The sequence below is a fragment of the Scyliorhinus torazame genome, chromosome 5 (genome assembly GCF_047496885.1).
Source record: "Scyliorhinus torazame isolate Kashiwa2021f chromosome 5, sScyTor2.1, whole genome shotgun sequence".
NCBI lineage: Eukaryota > Metazoa > Chordata > Chondrichthyes > Carcharhiniformes > Scyliorhinidae > Scyliorhinus > Scyliorhinus torazame.
Genome location: NC_092711.1, coordinates 89,227,440 through 89,248,359, shown reverse-complemented (window position 1 = coordinate 89,248,359; position 20,920 = coordinate 89,227,440). Strand labels below are relative to the sequence as shown.

Sequence of the window (20,920 nt, the reverse complement as noted above, 5' to 3'; positions counted from 1 at the left end):
TTCCTTATTGCAACAGTTCTGTAGAAGGGTCAATGGTCTCTAAAAGAGTCCATTGAAGTGAAAATAAAGTGTTTTACTCAGCGGTTTGACACAGGAAGAAGATTCAGTCTGTGTGAAGCTCAAACTTCATTCACACAAAGCCCGTAGTCTGTTTGGCTGGAGCACAAGAGTCCATCAGGTCCTCCAAATCTTCCCATTGGTCAACACCTCTCAGGCAGGAAATGAGGTTTTGGAACCCGGAGGAAACCCACACAGACACAGGGAGAACGTACAGAGTCCTCACAGTGACCCAGCAGGGAATCAAACCTGGGACCCTGGTGCTGTGAAGTCACAGTGCTGGCCACTAGTGCTACCATGCTGCCCTGATGAACCGGCTCATGTCCAGGGACAGACGCTAGTTTGTCTCGTCTTCAGGCCGGAAGGAGGCGGATAAGGAGGCAGTGGGTGGGAGGGGAGGCTTCACAAACACCCAGTGGAGGCCTCAAAGCTAAAACAAGAAAATTACCACTTCCGAGTTTGCACCGAGTGGGAAGGTTTTACTGCAGAGCCTTTCCCCAGTTAACCACCAGCATCCTCATAGGGGACAGTGTGCAGCAGGGCGCATGCGCGGTGAGCCCTGTCCACTCAGCAGGACTGACAGTGATGGATTCTGGAAACTCCTTTTACAGGGGGTTACAAGGGGAGGATTTAAACACAGCAAAGTGAAATCAAACAAGACATTAAGACCTGAGAGAGTCACTTCATTAATCAGAACCTGGATATTATTGGTCTTTGAGTGCAAGCATTGAGTTCCAGGTCAGTACCACTCTCCATGGGAGTTCACTACACCAGCAATCCACAGACACAGGCTAGTGTTCTGGGGACAAGGGTTCAAATCCCATCATGGCAATTGATGGAGTGTAAATTCAATTAAAAACCTGGAATTCAATGTTCATCTCGGTATTGGTGACTGTGAAATCATTGTGGTGAGTTTGTGGGAAGAGTTAGCATGAGTGTGGGACTGGGGTGTGCACCTTTGGGAAACGAGAGCAATAATGCTCCGGGAACTAGAATTATCTGTTCTAAGTTTCTGTCCTGGACTAACCTATGCAAATTGGTTTTACAGGGTCACAAGGAGTGGATTGGCAGACAGGAAACTCAAATCAAACATCACATCAAGATCTGACAGAGTCACTCAATTCATCAGGACCTGAATATCATTGGCTTTTGAATGTGGACGGAGAAATGTTTGTCTGTTCTGTCTGTGGGAAAGATTTCAAACACCGGTGTGCCTGGGAAAGCACCGAGACACATACACACCCGAGTGAGAGTGTTCCAGTGAACTGACTGTGGAAAGAGCTTTAACCTGTTACACAGCCTGAAAATAAATCACACCATTCACGGCGAGGAGAATCCGTACACGTGTTCTGTGTGGACGGGTTTTCAACCGGTTGTCCAACCTGGAGAGGCACAAGGACACCGGCACCATGGACAAACCGTGGAAATGTGGGGACTGTGGGAAGGGATTCATATCCCCGTCTGTGCTGGACATTCATCGCCGCAGTCACACCGGGGAAAGGCCACTTGCTCAGAGTGTGGGAAGAGGTTCACTCGACTAACCCACCTCACTACACACCAACTTGTTCACTCTGACACCAGACCTTTTAAATGTTCTGACTGTGAGAAGAGCTTTAAAAGAAAAGAAAATCTGCTGACACACCAGCGGGTTCACACCGGGGAAAGGCCGTACCCCTACTCGGAGTGTGGGAAGAGATTCACTCAGTTATCCAGCTTTCTGTTACACCAGCGAGTTCACACTGCGGAGAAACTATTTTCCTGCCCCAAGTGTGGGATGACATTCACTCAGTTATGCAAACTGTTGGATCACCAGCGAGTTCACATTGGGGAGAGACCATTCACTTGTTCTGTGTGTGGGAAGGGATTCACTCAGTTATCAATCCTGATGAGACACCAGCGAGTTCACACTGGGGAGAGACCATTCACCCACCTGGAGTGTGGGAAGGGATTCACTCAGTCTGCCCACCTCACTTCACACCAACGTGTTCACTCTGACACGAGACCTTTTAAATGTTCTGCCTGTGAGATGAGCTTCAAAGGCAAAATGGATCTGCTGATTCACCAGCGCAGTCACACTGGAGAGAGGCCGTTCACCTGCTCCGTGTGTGGGAAGGGATTCACTCAGCAGTCCCTCCGGCTCAAACACCAGCGCATTCACACCTGGGAGGGAGCGTTCATCTGTTCCCCATGTGGGAAGGGATTCATTCGGTCATCCACCCTGCAGACACACCAGAGAGTTCACAAGTGCCTCCAGGAATCTGCTGTTATTGATGTTAATCACATCCAGGACTGAACCAAAATCACATCCAGGACAGAACCATGTTCATTCTGACAGCTGGCCTTTGTTTCAGTTGATGTTAATAATCCCTGAAACTGAGATTAGAATAGATTGGTGCTTGATCGCCGGCAGACACAATGGGACAAAGGGCCGTGTTTTGTGCTGTAAAACTCTATAACTCGAACCCATCTCACATCACACCAACATGTTCACTCTGACAGAAGACATTTTATGTGTACCGACTGTGAGAAGAATTTTAGAAGCAAAATGGATCTGCTGACTCACCAATGCGCTCACACTGGAGAGAAACCATTCACTGCTCTGAGAGTGGGAAGGGATTTTTTTCCGGTTGCACACACCCCCTTCCCCCCCCGCCACCCTCTCCCCAACCCAAGACAGGAAATTCCCACCCAAGGTAAAGGACCTTTAAAGGGGTGGCACAGCCGCACAGTGATTAGCACTGTTGCTTCACAGCGCTAGGGTCCCCGGTTCGATTCCGCTTTGGGTCACTGTCTATGCGGCGTCTGCACATTCTGCCAGTGTCTGTTTGGGTTTCCTCCAGATGCTCCGGTTTCCCCCCCACAAATCCCGAAAGACGTGCTGTTTGGTAATTTGGACATTCTGTCATGTGAGAGTACCTTTAGAAAATGGATGTTTATCAAATAGCTGCAGTGATATCAGAGTGTGGGTGGAGCTGGGCTGTCTGTCTTCACTGCAGCTATTTGATAAACACCCATTTCTTAAAGGTACTCTCACATGACAATTCTGAATTCTCCCTCTGTGTACCTGAACAGGCTCCGGAATGTGCTGACTGGGGGCTTTTCACTGTAACTTCATTGCAGTGTTAATGTAAGACTACTTGTGACAATAAAGATTCGGATTATAAAAATATTTGGCAAATTTCCATCCCGCCCGCGCTGATTTGCACGGGAATATGACCCCTACAAATGGGATGAAGACAAATCTTTAAAAGTCAAAGTCTTTATTTCAAATTGTTGCCGTGCTGTCAGGGGAAAGGGTTAGCTTCTCTGCTTGTTTACAAAAGGGAAGAGGAAACATTCACGAAGATTCCCACAGCGTGTGAGCTCCGAAACATAACTTCAAGGTTGAAGTTTATCTTCAGAGATCGAAACATTTTGGTGTCTTTTCCAATTGGACCAGTAAATTGTGATTCACAATGAAAGGTTCACTTTCACTCAGTAATTAGAACATTTCACTTTCTCAGCACTGACACTTTAGATCAAATCCCAATTGTTCTCTTCGCTTGTAGCTGGTGTGTGGAGAAGATCATGTTCACCGTAGATCTGTCAGCACAGAGACCGCACTGTGCTTCTGGATAAACTCAGTCTGCAAGTAGATGAATCTTTTAAACATCACCCAAGTGAAGGTCTTCCCCTGACACTAAGGAGTGAGATGTCCCTGCAGTTGATGCTGTCTCCTCTGTCACTGCTGTTTTTATTGCATCACACATGTTCCGTGGACCAGTCTCACAGCCCAAAAGAGGAAAGCAGGAAGGTGTGACAGTCGATGGGACTTTCTGTGTGTGAGCAGTTCAGCTGGAATTCCATCCTTGCCGGGCACCTTTCTGCTTGCTCGGCAATCAATGGCCTTTTCCAGCTCAAATGATGAGAGTTCCTTGTCCAACTCAACCATGACATGAAGCTGTAGGAGAGTCAAACAGAGACTGGGAGATGCCCTTCTCACAGGGGTACAGCTCACTGTTGTGTTCAACCCAGCTCCTCCTCACTCTCTCACCATGACTGACACTGAGCATGCTCGGAGCACACACCCACACTGCCCCTGCGCACTGGCCTCGTACACTCACTGATCGGGGACTTTCTGCAGCGCGGGGGATTCTGGGTAACACAGCAGCCATAGGGCAATTAGTAAACAGGAAGATTCTATTTCCCAGTCAGCAAAACAGAAGATCCACAGTTAGGCAAGATGCTGGGCATGAAGCACAATGAGAGGTTTGGTAACTTTATTTCATACAGAAGCACATTATTCTGATATCAGAATAGACATGGGCAGCAAGCAGGCTGCACAGTATTTACAACATCTGGGACACGGTAAATCATCTCATAAAACCAGTGATAGGTTTGTTTACTGTTCATAATTGTGACTGGGTCATACGATTCATGCAAAATGCAACTCCCCAGGTTCACTGACCCACTCCCTCCAGACCTGTTTTCGCTCAAAGGGTCTTGACATCTGCCTTAGTCTTTATCCAGCCATGTATGTTCAGCTCACACTGCCCAATAACCGCCTCTCCTGCACTGGGCCACAGGGTTTCCATCACCAAAAATCTGTCCTGGTCCACCCACATCGATGCTACGACCAAGAAAGCACAACAGCGCCTTTACTTCTTCAGGAAATTTGGCATGTCCACACTGACTCTTACCAGCTTTTACAGGTGCACCATAGAAAGCATCTTATCTGACTGCATCACAACCTGATATAGCAACTGCACGGCCCAAGACCGCAAGAAACTTCAGAGAGTAGTGAACACAGCCCAGTCCATCACACAAACCTGCCCCCCATTCAGTGACTATCCACACCTCCCGCTGCCTTGGAAAAGCAGGCAGCATAATCAAAGACCCCTCCCACCCGGCTTACTCACTCTTCCAACTTCTTCCATCGGGCAGGAGATACAAAAGTCTGAGAACACGCATGAACGGATTCAAAACAGCTTCTTCCCCGCTAAACCTCTTATGGACTGACCAAATTAGTACTACACTCCTGTATGCTTCACTCAATGCCTTTGTCTATATATTGACATTGTGTACCTTGTGTTGCCCTATTATGTATTTTCTTTTTAGTTTACTTTTTCATGTACGAAATGATCTGTTTGAGCTGCTCGCAGAATAATACTTTTCACTGTACCTCGGTACACGTGACAATAAACAAATCCAATCCATATCGAGGGAGCAATCTGCCTCTCTTGCATTGGTGCACTGCATTTCCCTCATAACACAGTGGCATAGAAAGGTGACAGCACAAAACAAAGGCACTCAACAAATTGTATCTGTGCCAACTTTCTGCAACAGTCACAATCCGCTGTCATTGGCCCTGAACTCTGCAGATATTTTTCTCCTCAAAAGATACGAACAGATGAGCAAGGAGCTGGAGTTGGCTATTCAGCCCAGTCTGCTCCACCATTTAATAAGCTCATGGCTGATTTGATAGTCACAGATAGTTGTCCAATTATTTTCAAGGCATCAATTGAATCTGCCTCCACCACATTTTCGAGCAGTGCATTCATGATCCCACACGCAGCACAGGATGTTTTTCTTCACATCATAAGACATAGGAACAGAATTAGGCCCATCGGATCGGCTCCGCCATTCAATCATGGCTGATATTTTCCTCATCCCCATTCTCCTGCCTTCTCCCCATACCCCTGATCAATCAAGAACCTATCTATCTCTGTCTTCAAGACACTCAGTGATTTGGCCTCCACGGCATTCTGTGGCAAAGAGTTCCACAGATTCACCGCCCTCTGGCTGAAGAAATTCCTCATCTGTTTGAATTCCTCCTCATGACGTGAGGAAGGAACTGTGCCCCTGAAGCTAGTGAGTCGAAACAAACCGGTTGGACTTTAACCTGGTGTTGTACGATTTCTTCCTCTGTTTTGAAGGATCGCCCTTTAGTCTGAGATTGTGTCCTCTGCTTCTAGTTTTTCCTACAAGTGGAAACATCTTCTCCATGTCCACTCTACCCAGGCCTCGCAGTATCCCGTAAGTTTTAATAAGATTCCCCCATATCCTTCTAAACTCCAACGAGTACAGACCCAGAGTCCTCAACCGTTCCTCATACGACAAGCTCTTCATTCCAGGGATCATTCTTGTAAACCTCCTCTGGACCCTTTCCAAGGCCAACACATCCTTCATTAGATACGGGGCCCCAAACTGCTCAAAATACTCCAAATGAGGTCTGATCAGGGCCTTAAATGAAATGAAAATTGCTTATTGTCACAAGTAGGCTTCAAATGAAGTTACTGTGAAAAGCCCCTAGTCACCACATTCCGTGCCTGTTCGGGGAGGCTGGTACAGAAATTGAACCGTGCTGCTGGCCTGCCTTGGTCTGCTTTAAATGCCAGCGATTTAGCCCAGTGTGCTAAACCAGCCCCTATATAACCTCAGAAGTACATCCCTGGTCTTGTATTCTAGCCCTCTTGACTTGAAGACATTGCATTTGCCTTCCTAACTGCCGACTGAACCTGCACGTTAACCTTTTTTTTACATTTAAAAAAAAAATTTGGAGTTCCCAATTCATTTTTCCAATTAAGGGGCAATTTAGTGTGCCCTATCCACCTACCCTGCACATCTTTGGGTTGTGGGAGCGAAACCCATGCAAACACGGGGAGAATGTGCAAACTCCACATGGACAGTGACCCAGAGCCGGGATCGAATCTGGGATCTCGGTGCCGTGAGGCTGCAGTGCACCTGCACGTTAACCTGAAGAGAATCTTGAACAAGGTCTCCCAAGTCCCTTTGTGCTTGTGATTTCCTCAGCATTTTCCCATTTAGAAAATAGTCTATGCCTCCATTTCTCCTTCCAAAGTGGATAACCTCACACTTTTCCACATTGTATTCCATCTGCCACTTTGCCCACTCTCCTAGCCTTGCTCAGCATTGCTTATTTTTCTAATCACTTTAAATGAATGCCCTCTGTTTATAATCTTGCCCTAAATATGACTTGCTAGATCAAACGTCTATTGCAGATCCTTAGTTTTAATGTGGTCAAGTGCCTTTCCATTTGAGAACTGTTCAATAAAGTTATTAGAATTATTTGTAGCTAAGGCAGCACGTGGAGCAGTGGTTCGCACTGGGACTGCAGCGCTGAGGACCCGGGTTTGAGTCCCGGCCCTGGGTCACTGTCCGTGTGGAGTTCGCACATTCTCCACGTGTCTGCATGGGTTTCACCCCCACAACCCAAAGATGTGCAGGTTAGGTGGATTGGTAAAATTGCTAAATTGCCACTTGATTGGAAAAATAATAATAATAATTGGGTCTGAATTTATTTTTTTTAAACTTCCCCACCAATCAGTTTTTTCCATTCCCCTAAAGTGACCTTATTTTTATCGGGAGTTAACTGAAGTGCGTTCCCAATGGCTCATTATCTAAATTTTCATTTACCACTTTTCTGTCCACCTGACCCAGTCCATGGCTTTCTCCCTCATTGTCTAAAACACATGAGCAACTTTTGTATAATCCTGGAGTATGCATTTAAGTCTAAATCACTGATTAAATACACCAGAAAACTGTGGCGCCTCACTGGAATCAGACGTCAAGGCATCATTCAGTCCTGGATGTGACTAACAGCAGCAACAACAGCTGAATCCAAACCCCGCTGTTGCCTGTGAACTTGCTGGCTGATGTCTGTTTAGGTTGTTTGACTGAATGAATCTCCTCCCACGCACGGAGCAGTTGAACAACCTCGCCCCAGTACCGCTCCCACGTGTGGGAGACACGGCAGCACAGTGGCTAGCACTGTTGCTTCACAGCTCCAAGGTCCCTGGTTTTATTCCCGGCTTGGGTCACTGGCTGTGCGGCGTCTGCGTGTTGTCCCAGTGTCTGTGTGGGTTTCCTCCAGGTGCTCCGGTTTCCCCCCCACAGTCCAAAGATGTGCGGGTGACGAATGTGATATAAAATAGTTAGTTTAAATATATTAGTTATAGTAATGTAGATGTAGGCCGGTCTAATTCTAGTGAGTTCACAGACAAAGGATTTCAGAAAGCATGGTAAGGAAGGGGAGGTGTGTCTGGTAGAGGAGGAGAAAAGGATGCTGGGTAACAAGTGGCCAGGGTTAAGGAATGAGAAGTGAGCCAATTAGGATGTATGGCCAGGTCAGGAGGGGCATAGGATGACCTATGGGAATCGTGTCTGTGAAACTTGATGCCATTTGAATGTATTTGCAGAGATCCCTTTGTATCCTACCTCATTCGTTTCCAAGGGGTCCAGGAGACTGGTTCTGTGTTCTGTGTCCCTGAGAAGCGAGTCAGACTTGCAAGTTGGTTTAAAATAAATAATACTATGCCTACAAATCCATCTCGAGTTTTATTGAGACCAGACTGATGGGTAAAGAATTCAACATTTGTCACGGGTTAGATGGATTGGCCATGCTAAATTACCCTGAGTGTCCAAAAATTGAGGTGGGGTTATGGGTTAGGTTGGAGGTATGGGCTTAAGTAAGGTGCTCTTTGCGAGGGCCGGTGCACGCGATGGGCCGAATGCCCTCCTTCTGCACTGTAAATTCTATGATTCTGTTTCCGTGTGAACTCGCTGGTGTTTCAGCAGATTCAGTTTACTTTTAAATCTCTTTTCACAGTCAGAACATTTTAAAGGTTTCTGGTCAGTGTGAACAAGTTGGTGTGAAGTCAGGTGGGATGACTGAGTGAATTTCTTGTCACATACGGGGCACGTGTACGGTCTCTGTCCAGTGTGAACTCGCTGGTGTCTCAGAAGCTGGGATGAACAAATGAATCCCTTCCCACACACGGAGCAAGTGAATGGCCTCTCCCCAGTGTGAGTGCGTTGATGGATCAGTAAATTCTTTCTGCTTTTATAGCTCTTCTCACAGTCAGCACATTTAAAAGGTTTCTGATCAGTATGAACAAGTTGATGGCTCAGGAGGAGTGATGACTGAGTAAATCCCATCCCACACACGGAGCAGCTGAATGGTCTCTCCCCAGTGTGAGTGCATTGATGGATCAGTAAATTCTTTCTGCTTTTATACTTCTTCTCACAGTCAGCACATTTAAACGGTCTCTGGTCAGAGTGAACCTGATGGTGAGTCCGGAGGTTTGACAAATCATTAAAACCCTTCCCACATTCCAGACAGGTGAATGGCCTCTCCCCAGTGTGAGTGCGGTGATGTGACAGTAAATTCTTTCTGCTTTTAAAGCTCTTTTCACAGTCAGAACATTTAAAAGGTCTCTGATCAGTGTGAACAAGTTGATGTTTCAGGAGGTCGGATGACCGAGTGAATCCCTTCCCACACACTGAGCAGGTGAACGGCCTCTCCCCAGTATGAGTACGTTCGTGTATCAGTAAATCCTTTCTGCTTTTAAAGCTCTTCTCACAGTCAGAACATTTAAACGGTCTCTCATCATTATGAACAAGTTGGTGTTTGAGGAGGTGGGGTGACAGAGTGAATCCCTTCCCACACACGGAGCAGGTGAACGGCCTCTCCCCAGTGTGAGTTCGTTGATGTATCAGTAAATCCTTTCTGCTTTTAAAGCTCTTCTCACAGTCAGCACATTTAAATGGTCTCTGGTCAGTATGAACATGCTGGTGTGTGATGAGGTTGGATAGCTTAGTGAATCCCTTCCCACACACGGAGCAGGTAAATGGCCTTTCCCCAGTGTGAATACGTCGATGAGTTTCCAATTCAGACGGGTAATTGAATCCCATCCCACAGTCCCCACATTGCCACGGTTTCTCCATGGTTATTGACAGGTTATCAGGTGTAGGTGGGATGCAGATTTGAGGTCACTATCAGATCAGCCGGGAAGTTATTAAATGGTGGAACAGGCTCACGGGGCTGAATGTCCAATTGCTGATTCTTGATTCCTTTGGTGCGAATGTCCTTATGTCTCTTCAACTTGGATCATCAGTTGAAGCCTGAGTACGGTGTCTCCCTGATGTAAATGCTGCAATTTAATTTCATGCTGTGTGATTGGTTAAAGCTCAGTTCCAGCTAACTGTGGAAAATGACTTAGATGTCTGTGTCTCGGTGCTTTTCCAATCACAGTGACTTTTGAATTTTTTTCCGAAAGACAAAACAGACAAACATTTCTCCTTCCACGTTGAAAGGCCGGTCCTGATGAATCAAGTGACTCTGTCAGATCTCAACATGATGTTTGCATCTGCAAATATTCTGTAAAAGGAGATTACATTGAATTACTGTGAAAATATAAGACACAAACAGGCCATTCTGTCACAGATTTTGCTGCTGTCAATACTCGGCACACATCTCCGACTGTCACACCTATCAAATCTCAGCCTTTCAGCTGATTTTCAATTCCATTTTCTCTCATGTGCTTGTCCCGTTTCCTTTTGAAAACATCTCAGCACTTTCCTCAACTCCTTTCCATTGTAATGAGTTGCACATTCTCAACATGTGATAAATAAATTTGTCCGTATTGCCCCCTTGGATTTATTCGTAACTATCTTGTATTTATGACTTGTTGTTTATTGATGGTCCCTGGTTTTGGATTCTCTCACATCGCCCCTCTCCAAACTACTGATAATTTAAAAGATTTATAGCAGGTCACTGCTAAATTTGTTGTTGTCGATAGAAAAAAGGCCCCACTCCATTTAATCTTTCCTGATCGCTGTAATCTCTCATGTTACAAAAGTCATCACTATCAATGCAGGATAGAATTCGCAAACAGACAAACCTTTCTGTTGGGTTCAGTTTGTTCTGTGCAAATTCTCCAGTTCTAACCCCCTGTGAAAGGAGTTTACAAAAGCTACCACTGTCAGTCCAGGATAGAAATTCTGAACAGGCAATTCTAGTTTCTCTGGAACATTTTTTCCTCTCTTGTTCCCCCAAAGCTGTAAATCCCCGTCCCACACACTCTCCCTCCTCCTTGGGCTGAAATCCAAACCCATCTCACCATTTCTTTCCTCCACTCCCAGTTTTCTCCCTCCCTCTCCTCTGCCTGGGTTCAGTTCTCCAGCTCCTGTCTGCAGACTGACAATAAAACCAATGGGTCTTATTGGGGGTTTGGGGCCTCCAGTGCGGGTTTGTGAATCCTCCCCGCCCACCTGCCACGGTTTGCTTCCTTGCCAGAGATCAGGGTCCTCATTGATTTGAGTGCAAAGTGGAAGCTCTTATTTCTTGTCCCCCTCCCCCATCCTCTGATGTGAATCAGCCTCCAGTGGCTGAAGCAGGATGGTGCCCATTAACCTGGGCCTGTTCCCGGGAGGGAGGGAGAAGCCCCGCAGCTGCAAACCAGGGAGCTGACAATGATTGTGAAGGGTTTGCTCCAGCTCACAATGCCCGGGGACTGATTGACGGCAGGTTCGGACCAATAGGAAGAGGCGACGGGCCTGGAAGACCAAATATGAGCGGCTGGTCCTCCAGCCAATCAGAGTGAATGGGAGGTGGAGCTAAGCCGGGGCTATCGCTCCCTCCGCATTCACCCGGCCCCACACTTCGTCCACTCAGGCCTGTCTCGGGGAAAAGACGAGCAGCTTTCGCCAGTTCAACTGCTGTATCCTAGCTTCGTATTCGGGGCTTCGGGCTACACGGAGTGTTTATGAAGCCTACTGACCCATGCGCCGGCTCCATCCCTCCCTCATGCCTCACCCGACCGAATTTGACCGGCTGAGGATTTCCACCCTACCGCCTGAATCCTGAGTTGTCATCGGTACTGGATAATCTGAAACATCAAACCAGAGCGGAGAGAGACCCACTCATGCTTCTGTGGAGACAAGGGCACCACGATAGCACAGTGGGTAGCTTTGTCGATTCACAGCACCACGGACCTGGGTTCGATTCCCGGCTTGGGTCATTGTCTGTGCAGAGTCTGCACGATCTCCCAGTGTCTGTGTAGGTTTCCTCCGGGTGTTCCTGTTTCCTCCCACAAGTCCCCAAAAACGTGCTTGTTTGGTGATTTGGACATTCTGAATTCTCCCTCTGATTACCCGAACAGACGCCGGAGTGTGGCGACTAAGGGATTTTCTCAGTCATCATTGCAGTGTTAATGTAAGCCTATTTGTGACACTAATAAAGTTTATTATTCAACTGATCATCAAACGTGGAGAGGGACAAGGACACCAACAGCATGCTGAAACCGTGGAAACAGGAGCTGGTTTAGCACAGGGCTAAATAGCTGCCTTTTAAAGCAGACCATGGCAGGCCAGCAGCACGGTTCAATTCCCGTACCAGCCTCCTGAACAGGCGCCGGAATGTGGTGACTAGGGGTTTCTCACAGTAACTTCATTTGAAGCCTACTTGTGACAATAAGCGATTTTCATTTCATTTTTCATGTGGGGACAGTGGGAAGGGATTCAAGTCCACATGTGAGCTGGAAATTCATCACCTCAATCACACCAGCGACAGACCTTTCACCTGTTCTGAGTGTGGGAAGGGATTCACTCAGTTATCCGAGTGAGGATTTACCAGGATGTGGGAGCCGAGCTGGTGAGGAAGCGAGCGGCCTTTAATAAGGTTCAGGCTGCTCGGTGTAAGAAAGGAGTTTGATTCGGGGTGGTATACCCGGCAAAGCTGCAGGTGACAAATGAGTCCAAAGAATTCCATTTTGAGACACTGGAGGAGGCGAATGCCTTTATTGTAAAGCATGGACTGGGTCCAGTTATCTGTATTGGACAAGATGTACGTTCCCTGTGGGGTGGGGTGGGTGTTGTGATATCCTGTCTATAGTTTTGACATTTTCTGATAGATTGTTTTTCTGTGTGGAGATGAAGAGAGATTTTCTTTACAAAGCACAACGTAGATCTATGGGGAGGGGTGGGGGGTGACGGCACATTTTATTCTCGAGTGGGCAACATTGTTGTTTTTATTTTCTTGGTGTCCTGAGAGGAGCTGCCCTGCCAGCAGTCAGCTGGTGAATGGGAGTGAGATGGAGGGGGGGGCTGCAGCCGGTGAACTAGTTTTAGCTGGTTCGACAAGCTCAGCCCGGGGGGGGGGGGGGGGGGGGGGGGGGGGCGGTTAGATTTGTGTGTCTCGGTGGGACGTTGGTGAAAAATGGGGGAGGGGGGTTACTTTGCTGATGAAGACTATAAAACTGTTTTTGTTTTACTCTGAAGATGTGTGTGTGTGGCGGTCATCTTGGGTGGACCCTTGGCCTGTACTTTTTGAAAATTTGCTGGATAGACCCTCACGGTGGAAATGGCTGAGTCCATGATGGGGGCTGGTGCAGAGACCCTTGATACAGCTGGTCACCTGGAACGCAAGGGGATTGAGTGGACCAGTGAAGGTCAAGGGTTTTCGCTCACCTAAAGAATCAAAATGCTGGTGTGGTGTTCTTGCAGGAGACTCACTTGCGGGTTAGAGATCAGACCAGACTGCGGAGGGGTGAGCCAAGTGTTTCACTCGGGCTTTGACAAAGGGCTCGAGCTGCTGCAATTCTAATCAATAAAGATTCCTCTTTCGGTCACTGGGATCATTGCGGACACTAATGAGAGTTACGTGGTGGTCAGTGGGTCATTGGGTGCTAGTGAATGGCTAAGCCCCTAACTGGGCCGATCTGGCATTTGTAAAAAAAATGGTTGCGATCCATCCCAGACCTGGATACACGTCAATCAATGCTTGGCGGAGACTTCACTTGTGTACTGGATCTGGAAATGGACTGGTCCAAGTCCATTCAACCGCTATAAATACACAATAACGGAGTGGAACCTGGACGGACCATCTGGCATGACCCAGACACCGGAAACGATAACAGCAAACCCGGAAAAAAGATAAATCAATCTGTTCCCATCAGTAGATTGTAAAAGGATTACGGGACACAGATTTAAGGTTGTGAGCAAGATCTACAGGGAGGATATGAGGAAGAAATTTTACGCAGTGAGTGATAATGATATGGAATTCAATGCTTACACATCTCCAGGTCCTGATAACTCGAATGGTGCTGTCAGAATTGATGTGAGGATTGGTTGTGAATTTCCTGTCTGCGAAACCCTAGCTAAGTCCCTGTGAAAGAAGATTACAAAAGGCATCACTGTCAGTCCAGAAATAAAATTTGGGAAAGATAAACATTTCTCCCGGTTTGAATTTGCTGAGTATAAATCCTCCCCTACTAATCCCCTGTAAAAGGAGTTTCCAAAATTAATCACCGTCAGTCCAGGATAGAAATTCACAACATTCTCTCCTCCTGCTCCCTGGTCCAGGATGATCGCTCATCCTCCCCCCCGCCCCGCTGCACACTGTCCCTCTTGTCATCAGCAGTCCCCTGATTTGAGGGTGATGTTGACTCAAGGTTGTGAATTTCTACCCTGGGTCTTCATGTGACTGAACAGAGCCGCAGAGCTTTCGACACATGGGACAGGACGTCCAATGAGACAGTGAAATCCGGAGAGCAGGATTGGCTTCCTTTTCTTTCCATCTCTGCCGCCACTTTGCATCATCAATAAGACATTGGGACTCAAAGACTAATCCAGTTTGATGGACAAGTTGCCTCCATTCTGAACAATGGGGAACAAGCTCCTCCCACTCATTGAAACATCGCCCCGACAAAGATGACAAACGCGCATGCGCCCTGATGCACATCCAATAAAGATGACGGCCATTAACCCGAGCCGAACATGAGGAGCCGTAGCTCCGCTCAGTACAAACTGGGTACCTTAAACTCTTTTCCTTTTTTAAAAAAAAACTTTTTATTGGCATTTCTCATATTTATAAACAACCGTGAACTCTCTTCCGAAGTTTGCGGCTTACAACAGCTTTACACGACGTTTCCACCCACCCCCACGATCTCTCGCTCCCTCCATATTGTTAATCGCCTCTCACGATTTCGGATCTGAAGACACAGCCCTTCTGCATCTCCATTACCCACACAGCGCATGCTTCAATCACAGCGGGCCCCACCCCTCATTCACTCCGATTGGTTGGAGGACTAGCCGCTCTCGGTCGGTCCTCCAATCCTGCCCCTCCACCTCCTATTGGTCTGGAGCTGCCGTCAATCACCCAGGCATTATGACGGTTACAGATGGTGAGAGCGGCCACAGGCTCAGACTGTGCGCTGATTGTCCAATAATAACAGTGAGAGTCTCAGTAGGACAATTAGACACTAATAGTGGAGATGGGGCCCAGAGGAGAAACAGCAAAGGATTCACTCACTTTGAGTGTAACAAACACTGTCTGTTCCAATAATAAGAGTCAGGCTGCAGTGTGTGAGTGAATATATCATTGGATCCAATGTAGCATCATAGAATCCCCTCAGTGCAGAAGGAGGCCATTCGGCCAATCGAGCCCATAGCAACCCTCTGAAAGAGCACCCTACCTTGGCAAATTCCCCACCCTTTCCCCGTAACACCTCCCAGGGACAATTTAGCACAGCCAATCCACCTAATCTGCACATTCTTGGACTGTGGGAGGAAACCAGAGCACCCGGAAAGGAAATCTACGCAGACGCAGGAAAACTCCGCAGAGACAGTGACCCAAGGTCAGAATTAATCATAGAATCTACAGTGCAGAAGGAGACCATTCGGCCCATTAAGTCTGTACCTGTGTTACCTGATCTGGCCAACTCACTGAAATGTACTTAATTCTGAATTGCCTAGCAAGCCCCTCAGTTTAAGGGCAATTAGGAATGGGCAACCAAACTGGTTTGCCCGTGACACTCACATCCCATAAAAAAGAGAAAATCAAAGGGCTGTTTCCAGTGCCGGTTTCAAAGCAATCAGTACTGGGCCCTTCACTCCTGGTTTACATCATTGATTTGAAAGTAAATGTAGGAACATGAATAAGAAGTTTACATGTGACACAAAAATGATTAAACATTGGTGATAGTGAGGAAGAAAACTGGATGGAAAACAAGGCAAAGGATTACATGATAAATGGCAGGACAGGACTAGTTAGGCCAGAGCTAGATTCATGTACAGGAAGATTGCACTAGAGAAAGTACAGAGGGGATTTACGAACATCAGCCAGAAATTGACAATGTTTGCTCTGAGGAAAGTTTGGATAAACTGGGACTGTTTTCTTTGGAACAGAAAAGACTGAGGAGAGACATAGAACATAGAACATAGAACATAGAACAATACAGCGCAGTACAGGCCCTTCGGCCCACGATGTTGCACCGAAACAAAAGCCATCTAACCTACACTATGCCATTATCATCCATATGTTTATCCAATAAACTTTTAAATGCCCTCAATGTTGGCGAGTTCACTACTGTAGCAGGTAGGGCATTCCACGGCCTCACTACTCTTTGCGTAAAGAACCTACCTCTGACCTCTGTCCTATATCTATTACCCCTCAGTTTAAAGTTATGTCCCCTCGTGCCAGCCATATCCATCCGCGGGAGAAGGCTCTCACTGTCCACCCTATCTAACCCTCTGATCATTTTGTATGCCTCTATTAAGTCTCCTCTTAACCTTCTTCTCTCTAACGAAAACAACCTCAAGTCCATCAGCCTTTCCTCATAAGATTTTCCCTCCATACCAGGCAACATCCTGGTAAATCTCCTCTGCACCCGTTCCAAAGCCTCCACGTCCTTCCTATAATGCGGTGACCAGAACTGTACGCAATACTCCAAATGCGGCCGTACCAGAGTTCTGTACAGCTGCAACATGACCTCCTGACTCCGGAACTCAATCCCTCTACCAATAAAGGCCAACACTCCATAGGCCTTCTTCACCACCCTATCAACCTGGGTGGCAACTTTCAGGGATCTATGTACATGGACACCTAGATCCCTCTGCTCATCCACACTTTCAAGAACTTTTCCATTAGCCACATATTCCACATTCCTGTTTTTCCTTCCAAAGTGAATCACCTCACACTTCTCTACATTAAACTCCATTTGCCACCTCTCAGCCCAGCACTGCAGCTTATCTATATCCCTCTGTAACCTGCTACTTCCTTCCTCACTATCGACAACACCACCGACTTTAGTATCGTCTGCAAATTTACTCACCCACCCTTCTGCGCCTTCCTCTAGGTCATTGATAAAAATGACAAACAGCAACGGCCCCAGAACAGATCCTTGTGGTACTCCACTTGTGACAGAACTCCATTCTGAACATTTCCCATCAACCACCACCCTCTGTCTTCTTTCAGCTAGCCAATTTCTGATCCACATCTCTAAATCACCCTCAATCCCCAGCCTCCGTATTTTCTGCAATAGCCTACCGTGGGGAACCTTATCAAACGCTTTGCTGAAATCCATATACACCACATCAACTGCTCTACCCTCGTCTACCTGTTCAGTCACCTTCTCAAAGAACTCGATAAGGTTTGTGAGGCATGACCTACCCTTCACAAAGCCATGCTGACTATCCCTGATCATATTATTCCTATCTAGATGATTATAAATCTTGTCTCTTATAATGCCCTCCAAGACTTTACCCACTACAGACGTGAGGCTCACCGGTCTATAGTTGCCGGGGTTGTCTCTGCTCCCCTTTTTGAACAAAGGGACCACATTTGCTATCCTCCAGTCCTCTGGCACTATTCCTGTATCCAATGATGACATAAAAATCAAAGCCAATGGTCCAGCAATCTCTTCCCTGGCCTCCCAGAGAATCCTAGGATAAATCCCATCAGGCCCCGGGGACTTATCTATTTTCAGCCTGTCCAGAATTGCCAACACCTCTTCCCTACTTACCTCAATGCCATCTAATCTATTTACCTGGAGCTCAGCATTCTCCTCCACAACATTATCTTTTTCCTGAGTGAATACTGACGAAAAATATTCATTTAGTATCTCGCCTATCTCTTCAGACTCTACACACAACTTCCCATCCCTGTCCTTGACTGGTCCTACTCTGTCCCTAGTCATTCGCTTATTCCTGACATACCTATAGAAAGCTTTTGGGTTTTCCTTGATCCTTCCTGCCAAATACTTCTCATGTCCCCTCCTTGCTCGTCTTAGCTCTCTCTTTAGATCCTTCCTCGCTACCTTGTAACTATCCATCGCCCCAACTGAAACTTCACACCTCATCTTCACATAGGCCTCCTTCTTCCTCTTAACAAGAGATTCCACTTCTTTGGTAAACCACGGTTCCCTCGCTCGGCACCTTCCTCCCTGCCTGACCGGTACATACTTATCAAGAACACGCAATAGCTGATCCTTGAACAAGCTCCACTTATCCAGTGTGTCCAAAACTTGCAGCCTACTTCTCCACCTTATCCCCCCCAAGTCACGTCTAATGGCATCATAATTTCCCTTCCCCCAGCTATAACTCTTGCCCTGCGGTGTATACTTATCCCTTTCCATCCTTAACGTAAACGTCACCGAATTGTGGTCACTGTCCCCAAAGTGCTCACCTACCTCCAAATCCAACACCTGGCCTGGTTCATTACCCAAAACCAAATCCAATGTGGCCTCACCTCTTGTTGGCCTGTCAACAAACTGTGTCAGGAAACCCTCCTGCACACACTGAACAAAAAACGACCCATCTAATGTACTCGAACTATATCTTTTCCAGTCAATATTTGGAAAGTTAAAGTCTCCCATAATAACTACCCTGTTACTTTCGCTCATATCCAGGATCATCTTCGCCATCCTTTCCTCTACATCCCTAGAACTATTTGGAGGCCTATAGAAAACTCCCAACAGGGTGACCTCTCCTTTCCTGTTTCTAACCTCAGCCCATACTACCTCGGAAGATGAGTCCCCATCTAGCATCCTCTCCGCCACCGTAATACTGCTCTTGACTAGCAGCGCCACACCTCCCCCTCTTTTGCCTCCTTCCCTGAGCTTACTAAAACACCTAAACCCCGGAACCTGCAACATCCATTCCTGTCCCTGCTCTATCCACGTCTCCGAAATGGCCACAACATCGAAGTCCCAGGTACCAACCCATGCTGCCAGTTCCCCTACCTTATTTCGTATACTCCTGGCATTGAAGTAGACACACTTCAAACCACCTACCTGAACACTGGCCCCCTCCTCCGACGTCAAATCTGAGCTCCTGACCTCTATACTCTCATTCTCCCTTACCCTAAAACTACAATCCAGGTTCCCATGCCCCTGCTGCATTAGTTTAAACCCCCCCAAATGAAATTGTGAAAAGCAGCCTGGCTAGCTCAGTCGGCAGAGCATGGGAGTCTTAATCCCAGGGCCATGGGTTCAAGACCCACTCTGGGCGCTTCAGCTTCTTTAATCTGAGAACATAGAGCTGGACTGTTTTATGGGCGGCGCGGTAGCACAGTGGTTAGCACTGTTGCTTCACAGCACCAGGGTCCCAGGGTTCAATTCCCACTTGGGACACTGTCTGCGTAGAGTCAACAGGTTCTCCCAGTGTCTGTATGGGTTTCCTCCCACATGTCCCGAAAGACATGCTTGTTAGGTGAATTGGACATTCCGAATTCTCCCTCTGCGTACCCGAATAGGTGCCTGAATGTGATTACGGGGATTTTCACAGTAACTTCATTGCAGTGTTAATGTAAGACTACTTGTGACAATAGTAAAGATTATTCTAAATGTATAAAATTCTGGCGTTTCATGGTGGCACAGTGGTTGTGCGCCTGCGTGTTGGGGACACGGGTTCGATCCTGGCCCTGGGTCACAGTCTGTAAGGAGTTTGCACATTCTCCCATTTTCTGTGTGGGTTTCACCCCCACAACCCAAAAATGTGCACGTTAGATGGCTTGGCAAAATTAAATTGCCCCTTAATTGGAGAAAAATATAAATTTATATATTTTTTAAATTCAGAGGGATTTAAATAGATTGGAAAGGAGGGTCCTATTCCCTTTGGTTGAGGGATACATATAAAAGGGGACAGAGATTTAGGGAAGGACTAGGAGGTTTAGAGGGTGGTGAGGATCTGTGACATGCTGCCTGAAATTATGGCAGAAACCCTCATAACATTTAAAAAGTATTCAGATAGACATTCGAATTGATGTAACTTAAAAAGCTACAGACCACAATCTGGAAATTGGGATTCGGCTGAATACCTACTTTGTAGCCACGATGAGCTGAATGAAATGCAACACAAAACAACAAACTTTAACAAAATCCCGGATAGTAACTCTCACTACGAACAAGGTCAGCAGTTTGCCCAGTTTAACTGCCAAGTATGCTAATGCGGTAATTTTAAAATGTATCTGCATACATAAGAGTACAACAGCAAATTATTTAACTTCCCCAATGTGATCGGTGTAATTAGTCTCAAATTTAACCCGGAATGGTCATTTACATTTTCCCAGTCACTCTGATATCTGAAATCTTTGCCCTCAGACAGAACAGAAAAACCATTTTACCGCCCAATGATTTTCAGGTCCTGATGAATCGAGTAACTCAGTCAGAGGATGATGTGATGTTTGGTTTGACGTTCCCATCAGTAAATCCTCGTATTTCGAAAGGAGTTTCCAAAGGAATTTCACAAGATTCTCTCTTCCGGCTTCCGGTTCAACGACGGCCGCACATGCGCCCTGCTGCACCTGAGAAAGATGGCGGCCGCGCAGGTGTCCTGCTGCATATCGCCTCCTAAACAGATGACAGCCGTTAACAGAGGCCAATCAGAGAGAAAGACACCGAGGCGGCCGCCCCATTCGGTGCAAACACCGAACTGTATCAAAGGTGCCGGAACCAATTTATCACCCTGAGAAACGTAATGGAATAATGGCGGATAAGACTACCCGGAATGCCAGGCGCGGATGAATACGCCCTATCTCCATCACAGGAGGCGCAGGCGTCCGAATGTCCCGCCCCCGGAAGTTGCCTCCCTGTACGGAGCATGCGCGGTGCTGCTCCTGGCTCAGCGTAGCCGCAGTGAGAGTGACTGCGGCTCCCAGAGGCTGAATTAGAGCCTCCGCGAGCGGGGACAATGGGGAGAACCCAAACCCCCCAATAAGACCCATTGATTTTAGTGTCAGTCTGCAGACAGGAGCTGGAGAACTGAACCCAGGCAAAGGAGGACATAGAACATTACAGCGCAGTAC

General features: G+C 47.0%; 2 protein-coding genes and 1 non-coding gene across 9 annotated transcripts in view; 2 read left to right on the top strand and 1 right to left on the bottom strand.

Annotated features, from left to right (window-relative positions):
* The window catches only part of LOC140418851 (uncharacterized), a 30,467-nt gene extending 27,243 nt beyond the window's left edge, over positions 1-3,224 (top strand). For 2 of the 3 annotated variants that reach the window (XR_011945372.1, XR_011945370.1), the window contains one exon: positions 1,106-3,224. The gene's annotated coding sequence lies outside the window, so the exon portion shown is untranslated. Of the gene's footprint in view, positions 1-17; positions 966-1,105 lie in introns of those variants that run through there. The other variant, XR_011945371.1, reaches the window with a different exon arrangement.
* A 5,151-nt stretch (positions 3,225-8,375) lies between these two features.
* LOC140418850 (uncharacterized) lies at positions 8,376-20,386 on the bottom strand. Of its 5 annotated transcripts, none has more exons than XM_072502485.1 (3): positions 20,240-20,386; positions 13,910-14,002; positions 8,376-10,216 (listed from the first exon to the last, which is right to left on the bottom strand). In XM_072502485.1, the coding sequence occupies exon 3, from the start codon at positions 9,781-9,783 to the stop codon at positions 8,593-8,595; it is 1,191 nt and encodes a 396-aa protein (XP_072358586.1). In that variant the 5' UTR covers positions 9,784-10,216; positions 13,910-14,002; positions 20,240-20,386; the 3' UTR covers positions 8,376-8,592. The 5 variants fall into 5 exon arrangements, with proteins under 5 accessions (XP_072358586.1, XP_072358589.1, XP_072358585.1 ...); XM_072502488.1 differs by having other exon boundaries at positions 20,176-20,380; XM_072502484.1 differs by having other exon boundaries at positions 20,232-20,380.
* trnak-cuu (transfer RNA lysine (anticodon CUU)) lies at positions 19,053-19,125 on the top strand. The gene has a single exon. It is a non-coding gene; the product is annotated as a tRNA-Lys (tRNA).
* Positions 20,387-20,920: the final 534 nt, after the last annotated feature.

Excerpts from the sequence above, each read along its gene's own strand:
- LOC140418850 (XM_072502485.1), bottom strand. The coding sequence starts at position 9,783 with ATGGAGAAACCGTGGCAATGTGGGGACTGTGGGATGGGATTCAATTAC.